This window comes from Gopherus flavomarginatus, chromosome 6 (genome assembly GCF_025201925.1).
Source record: "Gopherus flavomarginatus isolate rGopFla2 chromosome 6, rGopFla2.mat.asm, whole genome shotgun sequence".
In the NCBI taxonomy this organism is placed as follows: Eukaryota; Metazoa; Chordata; order Testudines; family Testudinidae; genus Gopherus; species Gopherus flavomarginatus.
Genome location: NC_066622.1, coordinates 40,384,122 through 40,404,426, shown reverse-complemented (window position 1 = coordinate 40,404,426; position 20,305 = coordinate 40,384,122). Strand labels below are relative to the sequence as shown.

General features: G+C 42.3%; 1 protein-coding gene across 1 annotated transcript in view; it reads left to right on the top strand.

Moving 5' to 3' along the window:
• Positions 1–20,305, top strand: part of SLC6A11 (solute carrier family 6 member 11) — a 192,470-nt gene that overhangs the window by 75,465 nt on the left and 96,700 nt on the right. Inside the window, exon 7 of the mRNA XM_050959162.1 lies at positions 217–351. Coding sequence (XP_050815119.1) covers positions 217–351 — 135 coding nt within the window. The remainder of the gene's footprint in view (positions 1–216; positions 352–20,305) is intronic.

Below are 20,305 nucleotides of genomic sequence, written 5' to 3'. Positions count from 1 at the left end.
TAGCAGGCCTAAGTTCTTTAAGAAGGAATATGCTTGGGGATGAAATTCATCCCTCAGCAGAAGACCAGCATGGATATTAGGTCTCAAAGTAGCATTCAGCAGGTGCGTAAGATTGTGTGTGTATTTATATCTGGATTACTACCAGAGAAACACCATCTTCTTGTTGTTTTTGTTGGGAAAAAAAACATTTTCTGATGTTTTACTTCTTCTTGCTAGGTGGTATATGTAACAGCTACATTCCCGTATGTCATGCTACTGATTCTTCTGGTTCGAGGAGTAACATTACCAGGCGCTTCTGAAGGAATAAAATTCTACTTGTATCCTGACCTATCCCGATTGTCTGACCCACAGGTAGGACCAAATAACTAATTTTCAAAACTTCCTCTGTGTTCATTGTTTCTCTGAGGTGGAAATCTTTAGTGCTTCCAATTTTTCATTACATTCAAAGTTGGAATACACAAAAATGTAGCAGATTGTATATAGATGTGTTTCAATTTGAAATTCCTTAAAGGCATTAAAAATAATCATTCATAGTAGTTGTAGTATACTGTAGTTGTGTGTGGGGGGGAGGGGTTGTTTGTTTATATATATTTTAGAGACACCTTAGCATGTGACAGCTGGATTTTCAAAAGTGTTCAGCACTGGCCTAATTCTGCCCCCATTGAAATCCATGGGAGTTTACCATTGATTTCAATGGGAGCAGAGTTTGACAAAGACTGAGCATTTTTGACATTGTGCACCCTTAGAGTGTATTCCAAATAATAAATCTCGGTGAAATGGTTCAGATAATCTGCTTCTCCTTAAAAAAAAAAATTGACATATTCAGTATCTTTTGCAAATAAAACAGCATAGAAGAATGAAAAATATCTAAACATTTTAAAGGAGCAATAAATTCTTAAAAAGAGAGAATGTGCCATTTTAGTCACTTCTATAGAAGAGATCATCATATAAATGCTGGGTTAAACTGAGACCTTGATGACAGATTAGCGGAACGTAAAAATTATGAATGTCATTTGCCTGGTATCTAAGAGAGAAAATGACACAACTCTACATAGCTGACGGGTTGCAGACAGCACTTCACTTACCAGGGTTGACAGCATAATAAACATTATATGATGTTACTCCTGGAGGAAGTTATGACATTAGATGGACCCAAAGATGTAATGGAGTTGAAAAAGAGGTTTGGGACTATTTGTCAACATTCGTTTTTTGAAGTACTCCCCTCTGTCCGGTGAACTGTAAAACATTTTCCGCAAAAGTATGTTTTGACATGACAACACAGTGAGCCTTCAAGTTACTTCCCTGTAGCTTCTGAAGCTATTGAATCATGTAAAGATCATCCTAATGAGATAGTATGGCTAGGTAATAACTAACTGGAAGGGGACAGTCACGTTTAAAGACATTTGGAAATATAGATCAAGTTGCTGATTTTGAGCTTCTTGTTACTGAAATGTAGATACTTGTTGCTATAATAAACACAAGTGATTGGGAGGTGAAGGGAGAGCAATAAAATCTGCCACCCCTATTTGTCTGATGAAGTAGGGTGGACTAACTGCGAAAGCTATTAGGATTCCATGAAGTTCTGGTCTCCTTGTTCTTTTAGTTGTTCTCTGCCACATGTAATAGACCCATATATACTGCAATGACTTTAGTAAGCTTGCTCAATTGAAAGTCAGTTCACAACTCTGACTGTCAAATGTTTATCTGAGAACTTGAAAAGTTTGCTTTGTCCAGCTTTGATTAGGATTGTTCTGCCTTCCTGCATATTTTTGACAACTGGTGTTACTCAGAGAGTCTTAATAATGAGTGCACATTTTGCATTCTTCTCCTGCAATACATCACAATGACTTTCCCCCAGTGTCGAATTTCTAAGGGAGCCAGAGTTACCAATCTCCAGGGCTGCACAAATCTAATGAAGAGGGAGGGGGGCAGGCATGCTGCTTAAACATTGCTGCTTTTGTTTTCCAAGGGGTGCATGGGAGGCCTGTTAACAGGATTTGTGCATGTACGTGGATTTCTCACATGCCACTGTGAACACATGTCCCCCATCCCTTGTTTATTCATGGAAAAAATTAATAGAAAGACATTTAACCCAGGGCAGCAGTAGCTTGTTTGTCAGTTTATAAGGGTTTTTTACATGCCTATTTGCTATACCATTTCCATTTGTAAAGAAATTCACTGTTGCCATGGTGATTGCCGGGCACACATCGTGTTATGGTTCTTAGGCAGCCTTTGAAACACAGGGAACCTTCTTAAAAGACACGTGTGGGCCAGTAGTCTGCCTCTCACTCTGCTGTTGTATCTAGGCTAAGTTTAGAATGTCTTGGGAGGGGAGTATTCAGTGTTACACTTTCACAGGTGAACTTTCCCCCCATTGCAAAGTGATTGCAATCAATTTATATCTATGCTTCATCCTGCATTATTTAAAAAATGCAGCCCCCACCCCTTCTTATAGATTAGGAGAAAGGGATGAAGTTGAGACTGAGATCTAATGAGAAATATGGCAAGATGGTTTAATGGAGTGGAGCGGGTTGGATGTTTTTGACAACATAGTTTTTTGATGAAACATGCAATTTTGTCAAAGCCAGAATATTTCCCAGAGAAATATTGACTGGGATGGAGAAGGTTTCTGGGGTCCTCATTGAATTCTCTGGCCACTTCCCAAGAAAGGGACCCAAAGGGAAAGCCCAACTTTCAAGCCAAAACCAGATGTTTTGTCATAATTCCATTTCACAAAAGCATTTGACAGGCTTTGTTTCCTTTCTAATGTGGAACGAAAACAGAAACCTTGAAAGTTGTCATGGGATGGAATTATTGTCCTCCGTTCAGTTCTGGGATGGAGTGTTTAAAATGGAATTTGGAGTGTCATCTGGTTTGGAAGTGCTGCTTTGTTGCCGTCTTTTTAGTAGTCAAAGAATAGGAGAGATGCTGACACTATGTGTATTAATGTGAATGTATAAATATTGAATGTTTGCAACATATGAAATTCTTGCATTGTGAAACTAAGTGCCATAAACTAGATAAATATGGAATCTTTTCCAAAGGAGCAAGAGGAAATCGATGGGACTAAACTTCACATTCATGCTTCCAGTTTTTGTCTTTACTCTTGTTTATTTGGATTTACTCACAATTTCCAAGTATGTGCACACAATTTCATGTGTGCTCGAAAAGGTTGTTTTCTTCTTCAGCTGGAGGTCTGTTTAAATACTGTTCCAGGGAGACTACTGTGTTTCTGTGTTAGAAGAGCAGTATTTGAACCACAATGCGGAGTATGTTTATAGTGGATTAAATAAATTAAGTTTCTCTTCAAGGCACAGTTTAGTTTGAAGTTTTTGCATCTTTTGTCTTTGTGTGATTTGCATTCCATGGTTTGTTATAGCTTTCTAAGCAGCTATTCATCTGTCTTTTCAGTTCCTCTGAGCTTTCAAGTGCTGAGTTCTCTGCCTCATTTTTATATTCTATCTTTTCAGTATGGCTGGGTCCTCAAGCTCTGAAAATGCCAGCTTTTGTTCCTTCTATCTGTAAAGCTTATAACAATCACTTTTATATTGTCATAGCAGAGTGTCAGCTCTGCTTTAGTTAAAGTTCAGATGCACTTTCAGTTTAAAGGATGACTCTAAATGTTCTAAATACTTATTTGGATTGTCCTGAAATTTCCTCATTCCAATTTGCCTCACCAAGGTGCTGGGTATTGTTTGTGGGTCCAATTTGAGGTCATTTGCGCAAGGAGTTCCTGGGATACTATCCCATGAAAAGAATCCAGCATTTTATCAAATCAGTTTTTCTGTGTGTGCACCTGGGACTCAAACTCTGGCTCTGATTGTCCCCCAACTGATCTCAGTCACTCTACATTGACCTCATCAATTTCTTGGATGAAAGAGCGGAGGGTATGCTTGTAAAATTTGCAGAGGACATGAAGCTGGCAGGAGTTGCAAACCCTTTGGAGGATAGGATTAGAATTCAGAATGATCTTGATGAACTGAAGAATTGGTCTAAAAGATGAAATTCAGTAAAGACAAGCGCAAAATTTGGATTAATCAACTAGCATTGATTAACTAGAGGGAAGATGAAAAAATTAGAATAATGTAATTTTGTTTCCTGAACAATGGACCTGACTGTGCATATAGGCAAAGCATTACTGATAGGCAGCCCCCAAGCGTGAGGGGCTCAGAACTTTTTACGATTCTTATAACTTCTTTGGTGCAGAGCTAGGGAACATGTGGGGATGGGAGCAGTGAGGGGCCAGGTGGGGGGTAGGTGGGAGCAGTGCCAGGAGCAGGCCGGCTCCAGCTTTTTTGCTGCCCCAAACAGCAAAAAAAAAAAAAAAAAAAAAAAAGCTGCTATCAGCGGCACTTTGGCGGCAGCTCTACCGCACCGCTTCATTCTTGGGCGGCAATTCAGCGGCCGGTCCTTTCCTCCGAGAGGGACTGAGGGATCCACTGCCAAATTGCCACCGAAGACCCAGACATGCCGCCCCTTTCTGTTGGCCGCCCCAAGCACCTGCGCTGGTGCCTGGAGCTGGCCCTGACCAGGAGTATAGGCCTGAGAGTATGAAAGTGCAGAGAAGGGAGGGAGGATTAGGGGGTGGAGAAGTAGGAGAAATGGAAGAAGAGGTTTGCCACTGTGGCAAGGGGAGATTACGGAGAGGGAGGAGGGGTGAGATACTGGGCAGGGGAATATGGGGTGAATGGCTGGCTGAGTTGGGGAACACAAGGGCCTGTCAGCCCCACATTATCCCCTCCTACATTTGTGCTGGGATATTGGGGGGTCTGATAAGCCCTTCTCCCTGACCTCTGAGTGTGTGCCAAGATCTGGGGGGCCCTGCTTCTCTTGGAGGGGTGGTCTGAGCCCCTCTCTCTCTCCATGTGAGATGGGATCTTGCAGGAAGGGGCTGACCCTTGGAGGAGTGTAGTCTAAGTCCCTCTTCCTGACTCCTGTGTGATCTGGGGAGTCCTGCCAATCTGGATGGGGAGCTGAGAACAGGGATGCTCGGTGCATACACCAAGAACACTGTGCTGAGGAGCTGAGAATGGGCATGTCTGACATATATCACAGGGCACTGGGAAGGGAAGGATGAGAATATCCACTGAGATGAATGGAGCAGGTCACACCTCTCAGAGGTATTGCTTCAGGCAGCATTCATTTCCATGGGATGTTCTCATTTAGCTGAGAACATCTCATTGAAACAAATGATTGGACCACTTTACATCTCTCTGAGGCCTGGTCTGTGCTAGGAAATTAGGACAGTCCATTCCCATTTTACAGATGGGAAACTGGGGCAAGAAGGGCTAAGTGACTTGCCCAAGGTCACACAGGAAGTTAGTCATGGAGCAGGGAATTGAATCCAGATCTCCCAAGTCCCAGGCGCTAACCACTGAGCCATCCTTCCTCTCATGCCTCCTCCCACATCTGTCTCCCACTTCACAAAATGTCCTCACTGTCTCCATGCTAATTCCTGCACTGTTCCTGCATCCTTTACCCCGCTCCTCTACCTGCAGGTCTCATGCTGATCCCTGACTGTGCAGAGGATGATTGGAGAGGGAGAAGCAGGATGTGCTGCACAGACAGACAGATGGGAGATGATGAAAGGGCAGGATAACATGCAGCCAGTGCATTTTGTAGCTAGCTGAACTGCTGCCAAGGGAGAGTTGGGCTGTGAAAAATGGGGATGCTGAGAATTCTTTTTAAAATAGCAAGGAAATTAAGTGTTCAGAAACGTAATTTACACAGAGTAAAGGTTGCCCATTGGTGGCTAGTGGTCTTCCAGGATGTAGAGTGGCTAAATATACATTGCTGAAAACCAGGAATCACGTGTTAAGGTACAAGCCACCCCCACATTGCAACCTTAACTCTGTCCTCTTTGAACAATCCCCAGTCTGCCAGTTATACACACACTAGCATTCTACCCTTACAGATGCCCTTTGAGACATTGCCTTCACTAAGCCGTGGAGACCACTATCCTATAAACCACCTGATGGCTGACAATCCCCATGGTGAGAGAACACTTATCTACACCTCTGTGGAGATGCCCTATAAGACCCAGTGCTGAAATGACACACACTTGATCCCCCAAGGTACAAATGCATCTTGCCTCGGATTACAGTCACTACTCTGCCAAGCTGCTCCATCTGATCCCTCCACCATTCAGTCAGGGCTGGCTCTAGGTTTTTTGCCTCCACAAGCAAAAAAAGCCTCTGGGAGCACAACTGCCGAAGCAAAACCGCCACCACCACCAAAAAAAAAACAACCTCTGGGAGCACAAAGTGTCCAGAATGCCGCCCCTGAAATTGTGCCTCCCCAAGCACGCGCTTGGTTTGCTGGTGCCTAGAGCCGGCTCTGAATTCAGTACAGCTGCACCTAAGACAGTGAGCACAGCTGGAGTGCATGCAGATAAATGATGGAATTCAAATCTGTGATGCACGACTCAAGCAACAGCACATACTTCCTGAACTTCCTCCTGTCTACTTATTATGGCATCCCCTCCCCCTTACTGAACCATTCCCAGTGGCTATTGCTGTGTTGCGTTGTGGGGTGGGTGGCATGTAGCTTAACTCTATATTTCCTGTTTTTTGAAGTAAGTTTAGCTACTCTCCACATCCCAGAAGGCCACTAGCCACCACGGGGCAATGTTAACTATGCATTAATGAAATTTGTGGGCATTTAATTATCAGTTGTACCTGAGCATTCCTTGGCTTTGTTGTCCAGTTGCTCAGGTGTTTCTTTAGAAAGAGAGAAGTGGATGTAAACAGCAGAGCTTGTAACAGATCCAAAATATGGGTTCTCTGTCCCATGGAATAGTGCTGGGGCTTGATCTAAATGGCTGTAGTAAGGGTGTGGGAGAGGAGGTCTCTAGCTCCAGTTTCGAATAGCTTCAGCTTCTGATTAGATAAACACCGGTAAGATGACTTTTGAGTGCCATTGCGAAGGGCTGCAGTGAAAGACCTGAGGGTGTCAGTTCTCTATTAACAGCCTAGGTAGCAGGAGTACAAACTGCTTCACACTCTCCTGCTAATATGTCTGAGACCTGGCCTATACTAAAAAATTTAGGTTGGTTGAACTACAGTGGTCAAGGGTATGAAAAATCTACACCCTGAGCAGCGTAGTTAGGTCAGCCTAAATCCCCATGTAGATAGCACTAGGTTGACAGAAGAATTCTTCTGTCAACCTAGCTGCTGCCTCTCAGGAGGTGGATTACTTTTGCCAATGGTAGGATCCCCTCCTGTCAGTGTAGTTAGTGTCTACGCTGAAGCACTATAGTGGTGCAGCTGTGCCACTATAACATTTTAACTGTAGACAGGCCCTTAATTCTTGTGTTGGAGGGGTTGCTTTTGGGAAAGAAAGGGTAGTTTGGTCTGTGTTATTGATTAGGTCCAAAAACTCTCTGCTGAATCTGCCAGAAAAGGTGACAACTGTGGTAGAGGCTATACACACGGACACTGGGAACTGAACTGAGACCACCAGCTCATTTCACCAGAATCAGACAACTTTGGTTACTACTTCTAGTAGTGGAAACCCTGGCCAAAATTTTTGCAGTCCATTACAGATCCCAAGAGCCATTAAGTTGCCGAATGTGCACTGTTATATTTGGACAGCGATCACTGACAATAATGATAGGCTGAATGCCTTAATAGGCACAGAATGATACTCTTCCCATTCATTTTTCTTTCAGTTATATAATAGGATGTGCTTCATGGGCAGGGTATGTGTGATTAAATGAAAGTGGCGGTCCTGCTATATTGAACAAGAATTGGTACTTCAGTGAAACCTTTGTTTTGAGAAGCAGTAGATCAGAGTCTAAAACTTTTTTAAAAACTCTGTATCTCCTATATATAAAGGCATCAGTAACAAAATGTATATTGGTGACCATCCGCATGAGTTCTGATTCTGTATCTGCTATGGACAAGAATTGCAAGGAGAAGTTCTAGCTGAGGGTCTAGGGTGCAGGCCAACATGATACTGAGCACTCTGACTCTTATGCTCTTAACTTTAAGCATAAGAGTAGTCCCCCTGAAGTCTGAAGCTCAACACCTACCCTCTGAGAATCAGGGCCCTTTAAATAATCTCAGCTTGGCCACTGAAAATCACTAGCCACTTTTTGAAAAATTAGGCCATGGAGGGTGTTAGTGTCAGTGCTGGGATTAGAACTCACAATTTCCTGGCTCCATTTGGTCCTTTATCTTATGACACACATCTTAACACTAGCAATTTACATTAGCACTAAAGCTGATGATTCCTAAAATAAGAGAGGCAGAGAAAAACAAACACCACTTGTTTACTGTATGCTTGTATGTTAATTACTGGCTGTCCACCTGCTGTTTTATTCATTCTAATTGCTATTATTATTTTTAATGAAAATATTCATTATAGAAATTAGCTGAGAACAGTATCTTTAGGGCGGAATATGTCAGCATATCTAGAGTCACATAACTGTCTCTGAACAATAAATGTGTCCTACAATGCTAAACAAATTTAATTAACCCTTGATTTGGGTGTCTATTGTGCATTACTGTACTTGTCCATGAGGAGGGAATGCAGTTCGTAATCTCTCTCGCCGTTAAATACATGTAAATGTCATGCATAGGAAAATAAATGAATGGCAGGGCAAAGTATTTAGGAAGAGAACAGGGGTCAGCTTAGATACATCTACAGCACCTGAACTGTCCCAGTGCAGCTAGAATGAGTTTTAAAATTCATCTGATGCTTCTTGAGTGGTGGGAAGTTACAGATCTTGCAATAAAACAGAGGTGTTTGTAGAATGAACGGCCATCAGCTCATTCTAATGTTTGATAGGAGGGGGCCATATGGCGAGGAGAAGGGGGCCAATAGCTCCCAATGCCCCCAGTTGACTTCCACTGGTATTTCTTTCTGCCCCACTGCTGCTGTGCTCCATAGACGTTCTGAAGAGCAGAGCATCAAAGTGGCAGAATGAACAAGGAAGACATAGGAATGCAAAGCAGACAGGTAAAACTGATGGATGGTATGATGACAGTGAATAGCAAGTGGGTTATTTGTTATAAACTGTCTGGGAGCCTAGTGGTGGGGCTGACCCAGAAGGACTGTACTTGGTGATATTAGAAGGTGAGATTGATAGAAAAGTCCAGAGTATGGAGGGAGGCAGTGACAGGAAGGAAAGAGAAGGAGAAATTCACATAGTCCGGAAATTAAAAAAAAAAATCACAATAAATATTTGGGTGGGTTGGAGGGAATGGGTAAAAATATATTCACAAGTTAAAAATATTATTCACAACATGTGTGTATGTATATGTAAGTTAATACAGCAGAACCTGAGAGTTATGAACCCCAGAAATGGAGGTTGTTCGTAACTCTGAGCAGAACGTTATGGTGGTTCTTTCAAAAGTTTACAACTGAACATTCACTGAATGCAGCTTTCAGACTTTACTATGCAGAAGAAAAATGGTGCTTTTAATCGTCTTAATTGAAATGAAACATTCACAGAAGCAGTTTCCTTATCTTGCTAAATCTTTTTTAAACTTTCTCCTTATATTTTTAGTAGTAGTTTGTTTAACACAGTAATGTACTATACAGTATTTGCCTTTTCTTTGGTATCTGCTGCCTGTTTGTATACTTCTGGTTCCAAATGAGGTGTGTGGTTGATTGGTCAGTTTGTAATTCTGTTGTTCGTAACTCTGAGGTTCTACTGTATATATCTATATATGTACACGTATATTCAAATGGGCACACACAAACATGTGGTATATAACATGTAACCACCAAGAGATGAGTTCACACCAATTAATACCAAAGTAACCATAACATGCACGTGCACACAAAACCTGCAACCAGATGTGTGATGTAGTACAAAGATAACTCACGATCTCATGTTTGTGCCATTTGTCGCCCATGTCCCTACTGTTCAGAGTTGGGACCATGTCTTTCTTTAGGTATACGTTCTGGTGCTCAGTGAACAGTCATAAATAAGAATAATACCTTACTCTTCAGGCAAAGCAAATGTTAAAGTGGCAGCAAATTTGGCATAAATATATGTGAAAGATAAGCATGATGTTTTTGCTTTAAAACTCCAGTGCTTCATTAGGAAATTGGTCCAATAGTTTTTGAGTTTCAGGTTATCTTATTATCCTGATAAACAAACCTTTGTCCTCTCCCTCTATCAAAAAAAAAATATCATTACTTCTTTAAGTGTCCATATAGCTAAAAACTTCTGCACAAGCAATACTTAAAGAAAAGATGATGCAGCGAAGTTGTTAGTGCTTGTTATCTAATTATACTTGTTATAGTGAGGGTATATGACAAGTTTTAGGATCTTGTGTAGATGTACAGCGCTATTATGCTATTGGAATAAAGCATGTACTGTACAAACTGGGAGGATAGTTTAGTATTTATCTACCTTCTTTTAGCTGTTACCTTCCAGATTTTTAAATGCTTCCACATTTTTAGCTATAATATCTACAGCAATAACACCATTCCTGATATTTATCTCTAGCAGTGCAAAAAATACCTGATGAGATTCAAGGCTCAGCACTGGAAGCAAGCAACAATTACAATTGCATTGCCATCTTGAGGCTGAATGTGAGATATGTTTTAATGATAGAAGCAAATAACAGAATTCTCCTCTAGCTTTAAAGGTGGGAGTAAATGAATGATGTTACATTTTAATATGTATTTCCAGATGACTATAGGAATGGCTCTGTTTGGTTTTAGCAAGAAACAGTGTAAGAAAGGTAACATTTTATATAATGTTTACCAGAAAGAAAAAGAGTCTCTATTTGTATGGCAACTGTTTGGATTCATGGGCAGTAGACTGTAAAACTGCATTTGTATGTATTTACCATGCTGATGCTTTTGATGATGGCACCTCTGTGCCTACACATTTCCTGTCTCTGAGGCCTCACCATATGCCACTGGGGTTAGCAATGGGGCATGAGTGGATCCTAACTTGACAAGTGAAGGACAATTGATTGGAATGTTCCACAAAGAGAAAGTACTGATGGGAAGGACTCAAAATCCTCTGTGCTTTAAAATTAAGTTTTTAAAGGGGAGATCCTCTCCAAAATATCCAGTTGCTGCAGTGCTTAATCATCCAGGATATTAAAAGATAGAAACTTGCACAATAAAGAAGAAATTGATCAATCTTTTACTGAACACATCCTTTGAAGTGATAAGAAAAGATCCTTAGTTCTGAAGAAAAGGGTGGACATAACTTCTTGGAATCATAGTTTGAAAAGAGGTCACCCACTTGAAAATGTATGAGCCTTCTAACACTGCCAGAGTCAGCTACCTTTGCTGATTTACTGCATTGATGCTGATTGCATAAGTTTATGCAGCCAATTTTTCAAAGATTTAAATGGAAAATGTAGTGAAGAGAAGAGGACAATATTCTGCTCTCATTTATACTCCTGCTGCCGTATTGGATCAGATTTCCCACTAAATATGTATGTTTTGCTTACAGTAGAACCTCAGAATTACCAACACATTGGGAATGGAGGTTGTTCATAACTCTGAAATGTTTGTAACTCTGAACCAAACATTACAGTTGTTCTTTCAAAAGTTCACAACTGACATTAACTAAATACAGCTTTGAATTTTCACTATGCGGAAGAAAAATGCTGATTTTAACAGTCTTAATTTAAATGAACATAAGAACATAACATAAGAACATAAGAACTGCCATACTGGGTCAGACCAAAAGTCCATCTAGCATAGAATCCTGTCTGCTGACAGTGGCCAATGCCAGCTGCCCCAGAGGGAGTGAACCTAACAGGTAATGATCAAGTGATCTCTCTCCTGCCATCCATCTCCACCCTCTGACAAACAGAGTCTAGGGGCACCATTCCTTACCCATCCTGGTTAATAGCCATTAATGGACTTAACCTCCATAAATTTATCCAGTTCTCTTTTAAACGCTGTTATAGTCCTAGCCTTCACAACCTCCTCAGGTAAGGAGTTCCACAAGTTGACTGTGTGCTGTGTGAAGAAGAACTTCCTTTTATTTGTTTTAAACCTGCTGCCTATTAATTTCATTTGGTGACCCCTAGTTCTTGTATTAGACCCCTGGTTCTTGTATTAAACAAGCACAGAAAGTTTTCTTATCTTGGCAAATCTTTTTTTAAAACTTTCCCTTTATTTTTTTAGTAGTTAACACAGTACTGTACCATAGTTGCTGTTTCTTTTTTCTTTTGTCTCTGCTGCTGCCTGATTGTGTACTTCCAGTTCCTGATGAGGTGGATGGTTGACCGATCAGTTTGTAACTCTGGTGTTCATAACTCTGAGGTTCTACTCTATTTGACAATTTCTTGTATTTCTTGTATTCTTTGCCTCACTGGGAGTGGTCACAGGGTGACGCTGGTTCTTTAAGAGGGACGAGGCCAGTGTACCTATGGCTGGTCAGTTGACTCCCAGTTGGGCTTAAGAGATGGCACCTGGGCCACAGAGAGGAGGTGACTGGGTGAGTCAAAGCCTGTGAGAAGCAAGAGATGGGTAGGTGAAAGTTACCTGATACTTGGAGAGTAGTGCCTGGGATGACTTGGAGAGAGGCAGGAAAGCAGCAAGGAAGAGCTGGCAGGAGTTGCTGAGGAGAGAGCTGAGTTTGGAAGGAAAGCAGTAACTGCGCACCACCCAAGAGGTGCTTGGAGGAAAGCTGTTGGTCAGAGCTGACCAAAGCTAGGGACCCCTGACAAGTGGGAATTTCAGGCAGGGGCCCTTTGGAAAAAAGGATGGTCTGGCTTTGGCAGGTCAAGTTGCCTAGAAGCAAGAGGGTTGTTGTGGAGGGCGAATCCCCCTCAGCAGGGGTAGAATTCCCAGGCAGGGACCTAGAGAAATGAAAGGGGTAGGGGAGGAGCCCTCAGGCCAAAGACTCCAGTAAAGGGCTGTAAGAAGACTGTCAGGCAGGGAGTCCTAGAGAGTGAGGTCCTGGATCAGGAGCCAAAGAACCTGACAACACAGTGCTGCTGTTGGCTCCAGGATGAGTTAGCTGGGGGTGATGTCCCTGGAGATGGGAATGGGAAAAACCTATTGTACCTTTAAATGTTTACTGTGGCTGTGTCAAGAATAATTTTATTCTGAGGGTTTGGGGGAAACTACTGGACTGGTGTAGATGAACAAATTATGCCTGGAGGCAGGCTTTGTGTCAAACACTGAGAGACGGTTCCTTTCCTGGGCCAGCAGAAGGGGAATGAGGCAAGCACATCTGTTGAATTGCATGCTGGCTCAGGAAGAGAGCATCCTAGGGCAGGGCTGCTCTGGCAGCATATTTTACATCTGAGCAAATGTTGAGACATGGTAAATTCTAGGACGGAGAATAGATATGTTGGAAACTTGTGCAAGGACACAAGCAGTAAGAGATTCAGAGGGGCCTCCGCTATAGGTATCTCCAAATTTGCCCATGAAAACACTTATATTTGTCCAAACAAACAACACTTGTTCGTGAGAGACAAGGTGAGTGAAGTAATATCTTTTATTGGAGTAACTTCTGTTGGTGAAAGGGACAAGCTTTTGAGCTTCCAATAAAATCTATTACCTTACCCACCCTGTCTCTCTAACATCCTGGGGCCATCGCTTCAATGCCTGTGCAAAACAATATTGCTTCATGTTAACTTGTAAACTAAATCTCTTCCCCCGCCCCTCATTTGTGTGTAGAAGAAAATGCTGATGCAAATGTATAGACTGCTCAATACTACTTTACATGGAACTGCTCTTTTAAAAATACAAATTACAAAAGAATTGATGTTATTGGACCAAATTCTGCTCTCAGTTACACATATGCCTCTCCACTGATGTCAGACTTTTACTGTGAGATAAGAACTGACTAATCTGTTACGAAGTTTATGGTGCGGTGTGTGCTACACTACATTTGTGCTTAATCTGGGTAATGCAAAACCATTCATTCTCCTGTGTTTTATCCCTAGTATTACAAATTAGTTGTACTTTAAATTACACAACAGAACAAACTGTGAAGTGAGTGCTGCAGAACTTTCATGCTCAAAGGACAGGCCATATAACAAATAGACCTGGGGCAGATTGTTCCCAGCTGCGCTAAGGAAGAAGCCCCCACAGCAGGCCTGTGAGCAGATTTATAGTCCCTCCAATACCCAGTTAGTGCTGAAGTAGAATTCTTTTGCAAATTAAATACCCTTGTGTTTTAATGTACATGTTTATTATAGTTTAGAATTGGTGTATGATACTAATTATTACATCCAACTGTAAAGAATTTTTAAGTATATTTGAGAGTTTACAGGATAAAGGCACTCTATAAAGCTAACTTATTATTACTGTTGTATACATTTGCATGAATGATTGACATTGATTTTTCTTCCAATGTACAAATCTGATTTTTCTTCATGCAAAACATAATGTAATGAACCATGGCCTCATTCACACAAAGTGTAGATCCTACAGTTGAAAGTGAGGACTGAACCCTAAAGCTGCAGCAACAAAACCACAGGCATCTATTATCTGAGCTAACGAGAAGCTTCAACAGTTGGGGGTAGTAATAGGCTGTGTAGTCAATGAGACCAGACACTAGAGGGAGACATGAAACCTGAATTATGTCATTATATTGCAGTAACAGTGAGAGATTTTTCAAAATGATTGCAATAGTTGTACCTGAAAAAAATGAGAGATCAGCAAAAAATGCCATTTTGTGCATAGATAAACAGCACTGTCAGGGAGATATAAAGAATTGATGTCACTGTCAAGAGTCCAGCTTTTCAGTTTCTCTGAAAATAGAAACTCTCTTGGACCTGGATTTATCAAGGGAAAAGATAAAATGAAACTTACTTCCAAAACCAGTCAGAGTGGATACAAAGTAATGTCAGGTGAGGTGAGGAAGTTAAAAAAGTTGGAAACTCTTGAGCACATTGAGAATAAGGGGAGTAAGAATAGGGGGTGCAGCCTGTCAGCCAGCATATAGGTGTTAAAGAACAGACGAGAAACACAGGAGATGAATAGGTACTTACAAATTTGATGATAGTTTTTTTATTAATGCTTCAGGAAATGCCACAGAAAGGAATGAAAAGATTACTGTGCTAGATGAATGGTTCATGGTGTGCAGAAAATCTGACCTTTACTTGTGAGGGACAAAGGGTTATATCATTCACTTCTCTAGAGCTGGGTGGGAAATAGTTTTCAATATTTTTTCCTGTCCCAAATTTGGATGAAAAATTAAAATCTCAAAAAAAAACAACCAAAAAACCCAAAAAACATACAAACCTCCTTGAACCAATAATAATTATAATAAAAATATTTTATTTGGAGAATTTAGGAATGAATATTTTGTTTTGATTTCAACTCTTAAAATGTTTAAACTTTTTATAGCATCCATTAAAAATTATACTTTTTATTTTATAAATTAAAATGTCAAAACACAAAGTAATTTCAAACTGGAATGCAAAAGGCTTCATTTCTGAAAATGTCAAAATGGGACTTTTAGACAATTTCAAAACTATTTTTCAAATCAGAGCTATTTTTAAATCTGCCCCTTTTCCACAAACAGTTTCAGCTGTGACAAATCTACATGTTCTGATAAAAACACGTTTCATCAGAAAATTTCCAACCAGATCTAACCAAGTAACATAACGAGAATTTAACTATACATATTATGGTTGCTGCATTCCACTCATGGAACAACTTCTCTGCAGTTGCATACTTTGCTGCTGCCCTCTTTGCTAATGGGAACATAGAAGCAGGGGTGCATGCAGAATGCTGTTACTTCCCTACCCAGATATCTAGATAGATAGATAGATATAAATATTCATACACATATGTGTGTTTTGATTGTAAAGGATGGCTGAAAAAGAGAGAGAGGAGGAAAGGCAAATGGGGAGAAGGATATGGGGAGCATTAGGTCACTAGCAGTCAGCCCTTGTGGGAGTGTGAAAACAGGCTGCCCCTTCCATCACCAAATATGGCAGCAATTGTCAGTCATCATCCAGATCTGAGCATCCAGATCTACGAGAGCAAATTGGAAGGGACAAGACACATTTTTATACTTGCAACTGAGCATGTTTCAATGCTAGTTATCTTGAATTGCTGGCCATTTATCTGATAATGTAGTTTCATTATTCTGGATTTTCTTGTGTAAATAATTGAAGCAGACTGGCTTGCCAACTGTATTTCTTGCTTATAAACCATGAGCCCATGATATACTAAGCAATGAGTGCAAAAAATGCACTGATGATTACCACTAAAGCTGAGTGAAATGATAATTATGGGCCAAATTCAGATACCCTTATTGAGTGGTTCTCTAATCAGCAGCGAGTCCCACTGAGGTACGTGGAACCAGTTGTGGAGGAAGATGCTACTCTGTGTAAATGAGGGATCTGAAAGTAGCCTATGTGATACTAAAAATCCATGTGAAATTTGCAAGAGATCATCTAAATCAGTGGTTCTCAACTTTGGTAATGGTGACCCCTTTCACATAGCAAGCCTCTGAGTGTGACCTCATAAATAAAAACCACATTTTTGTATATTTAACACCATTATAAATGCTGGAGGAAAAGCAGAGTTTGGGGTGGAGGCTGACAGCCGCCATGTAATAACCTCACAATTCACTGAGGGGTCTTTGCCTCCAGTTAGAGAACCCCTGATCTAAATGTTCATGAACCATTCCAAGGAACCTGACCTGAGTTCAGAGGGAAACTGACCTGACTGATTATTTATTTTTATATTGAAACCATGTGAAACCCTTATTGCCACACTGTTATGAAGCAAAATTAGCCTTGGGACCAAGGAGCAGCAGCTTAATCTGTAAGAATTGGCAGAATCGAGTCCCTGATGATTTAACTGGGCTTTGCCTTTATATTTCTCTGCCAAGTTAAACCTGGAATTTCAAATAAAAAATTGGAGAAGGTATATGTGACCGCCAGGGCCAGCTCCAGGCACCAGCAAAGGAAGCAGGTACTTGGGGTGGCCAATGGAAAGGGGTGGCAAGTCCGGGTCTTCGGAGTGGGTCCCTCAGTCCCTCTGGGAGTGAAGGACCCGCCGCTGAATTGCCACCAAAGAATGAAGTGGTGCGGTATAGCTGCCGCTGAAATGCCGCCGATCACAGCTTTATCTTTTTTTTTGTCCCCCTTCGCCACTTGGTGTGGCAAAAAAGCTGGAGCCAGCCGTGGTGACTGCTACTCTCTTGGCTGACATACCAACGATTGAGCTGGGGCCCCTCAGAGCTAAAACCACGAGCCATGTCTGTGGGCTGTAACAACTCATATATTTCATGGATTGGCATGGAGGGGGACCTGTAACACACTCACCATTGCATTACACATCAACACAAAAGGAGATGTTGGCCCCAATCCAGGTGAATTCATACAAGATTCACACCACTCTGTTTGGCACCAAGAAATCCAGGTGCTGCAATACAAATACCAATTGCTTAATTTTCATTCTAGTGCCTTTTTATCATCTCCTCTGCATGGAGCTGTTTGAATTTCCTGCCAGCTTTGTTGCATCAGTGGAGGGTTTTTTCAGGGCCAATGCAACCACTAGGCAAACTAGGCAGTTGCCTAGGGCGCCAAGTGGTTGGGGGCACCCAGGGCTGTCCTTAGGCACAGGCAGCTGGGTAGGACACCTGAAAATTTGGGGCACCACTGGCTCTTAGTGTCCACTCATCTGCTTTTCCTATCCCTGTTCTGACCCTTCTTCCAGGCTCCTAGTCTTCCTGGAAAGGGAGTCTAGTAGTTAAAAGAGAAAAAGTCTCCAGCCTGCCAGGCCTGTCAGCACAACACTGAAACTGTTGAAGAGCCATTCAAGGGGTAATGAAGCCATTTAACAGACATTTGCCAACCCCCAGGTATCTACTGTCAGTTTCTGAATGTACTGATAAAAACAGTTGTGCATCACTGCCATATTTACTCAGAACATGTTACTCTACAGGACCTTAGTTTAAAATTTGCTTTAAAAATATTTCATTAGTGAGTTGGTGAAGATTATAAAATCACATCTCTAAAAAATCCTTGCATAGATTTTAGATGCACAATTTTCTTTAGCCTTAAATGCTTGGATCTTCAGACATATGTTTTTTTAAATACATTCTTCAAAAGACTACCCTGATCTAAAATACACATTTTAATTACTATAGTAAAAAAAAGTTTCAGAGCAGCAGCCGTGTTAGTCTGTATCTGCAAAAAGAACAGGAGTACTTGTGGCACTTTAGCAACTAACACATTTATTTCAGCATGAGCTTTCCTGGGCTACAGCTCACTTCTTCCGAAGAGTCCAATCAATTGAGATGAGCTATCAGCAGCAGGAGAAAAAAAAATTTGAAGTGATAATTAAGATGATCCATAGAAGGTGTGAGGAGAACTTAACATAGGGAAATAGATTCAATTAGTGTAATGATCCAGCCATTCCCTATGTTAAGTTCTCCTCACACTTTCTATGGGTCATCTCAATTATCACTTCAAAGGCTTTTGCTGCTGATAGCTCATCTCAGTTGATTGGACTCTTCCGAAGAAGTGAGCTGTAGCCCATGAAAGTTGGAATGCGTACTTCCACCTTTGCATGTTCTCTGTATGTATAAATATCTCCTGTCTGTGTGTTCCATTCTACGCATCCGAAGAAGTGAGCTGTAGCCCACGAAAGCTTGTGCTGAAATAAATTTGTTAGTCTCTAAGGTGCCACAAGTACTCCTGTTTTTATAGTAAAAAAAACTTACTTCCAAAGTCTTCCTGTCCTTTCTGTCCATCCATTTCTCCCTTCATCCAATCTCCCCTCCCCCACTGAAGAGAGTCCTTAAAGGGACAACAGCCCTTTGCTTCCAGATAGCTGGACAAAGAGTTTCCCTTTCTTTACTTCTGACTATCTGATGAACTAGTTTTAAGAGAACCCTCCAGCAAAATCAGGACCTTAGTAAGATATATATCCTTTGTTATGCCTAAAATCTTTGGAAACATATTTTTTAAAGTTGGTGGAATTTCATAAACATGTGTATTGTTATGGAGATCACACACAGTAAATTAGTGTTTCCTTTTTCTAAAAGCAATGAACATTGTTATGAACACACTAAACCTCTGTGACTGATTAATTTAAAATTGTCTGTTTCAGTGAGTTAAATATGTAGGAATCTGGAATGATTACTTTAAAGTACATTTAAAATAAAAAATCAACTTAGAAATACTGATTAAGAAAATGTAGAACAGAGAAGAGCTTCATCATGTATTCCATAATATTTAATGTTGTATTCAGCAAGACAGCTGACTTGCCCTTACTACAAAGTTTTTGCAAATAAATGTCTGACAAACTTCCAGGCATATCAAAAAACCTGTGACTGACATTTTTATTCCCAAGTTTAGTGCTTTTAATTAGGTACCTTCTGCACATCCATTCTGCGTGAGGGAGAGGGTACAGGGATCTCTGCGGGGAACCGTGACTCTGCCACCGTGAAGTGGGCTGGGCGTCTTGTTATTCTTTCTGCCTTGTCCCTCTGCACCCCCCACCCTCCCCCGCTGGGCTGCAAGCTCAGGCTGCTGTCGGGCATAGGGTCACCAGTTTAATAATACTGCATAGGGCTCCATAAATCCTAAGGACAGCCCTGGGGGTGCCAAAAAGTGGTGCCCTTAATCAGCAGGGAGGAGCCGCCTTCCAAAGGCACCGGAGAGCCGGAGCGTCGGCTTGTGGGGGCGAAGATCCCCAGCCATGGAGGAGCTGGCATAGCGCAGGGGGGCAGGAGCCCTGCAAAGGTGGTGGCGCTGCTAGCGGGGAGCAGCTGCGCCCGCCCCCCTGCCCCTCTTGCCCAGGCTGCAGCCTGGCATCCCCCCAGGGGCTCCTGCAGGCTGCAGCAGATGCATGTGGGCGCTGGCCCCCATGTGCCCCCCAGCTCCCCACTCGCCACGCTCGGGATCTGCGGCTCCCAGGCATATGAGCCGCCGCCGGGGCATGGGGCCCTGAGCCTGCTCCAGGAGGGGCAGCGGTGGCAGTGGCTCACATGCCCGGGAGCCGCAGAGCCCGAGCATGGAGAGGGGGAAGCCGGGGGAGGGCGCATCGGGGCCTCTGCCCGCATGCATCTGCTGCAGGAGCCCCCAGAAGTGGGGGCACTGGGCCGCAGCCTGGGCAGGAGGGGCGGAGGGCACAGCTGCTGCCCTCCTGCACCGCGCCATCTCCTCCATGGCTGGGGCTTACTGCCCCCGCAAGTGGGTCGCTCTGGCTCTCCTGTGCCTCCATAAGGGGGCTCCTCCCTGCCGAGCTGCTGCAGTGGCCCAAGCCCGGCAAAGCCAGTGAGTGGACTCGAGGCGGGGGCTACCAGGGTGGGGTGGGGAGAGATCACGGGGGGCTGTGCATCCTCCAGGTGAGTTCAGGGGGCGAGGAGTGGGGAACCTGGTCTGGGAAGCAGTCC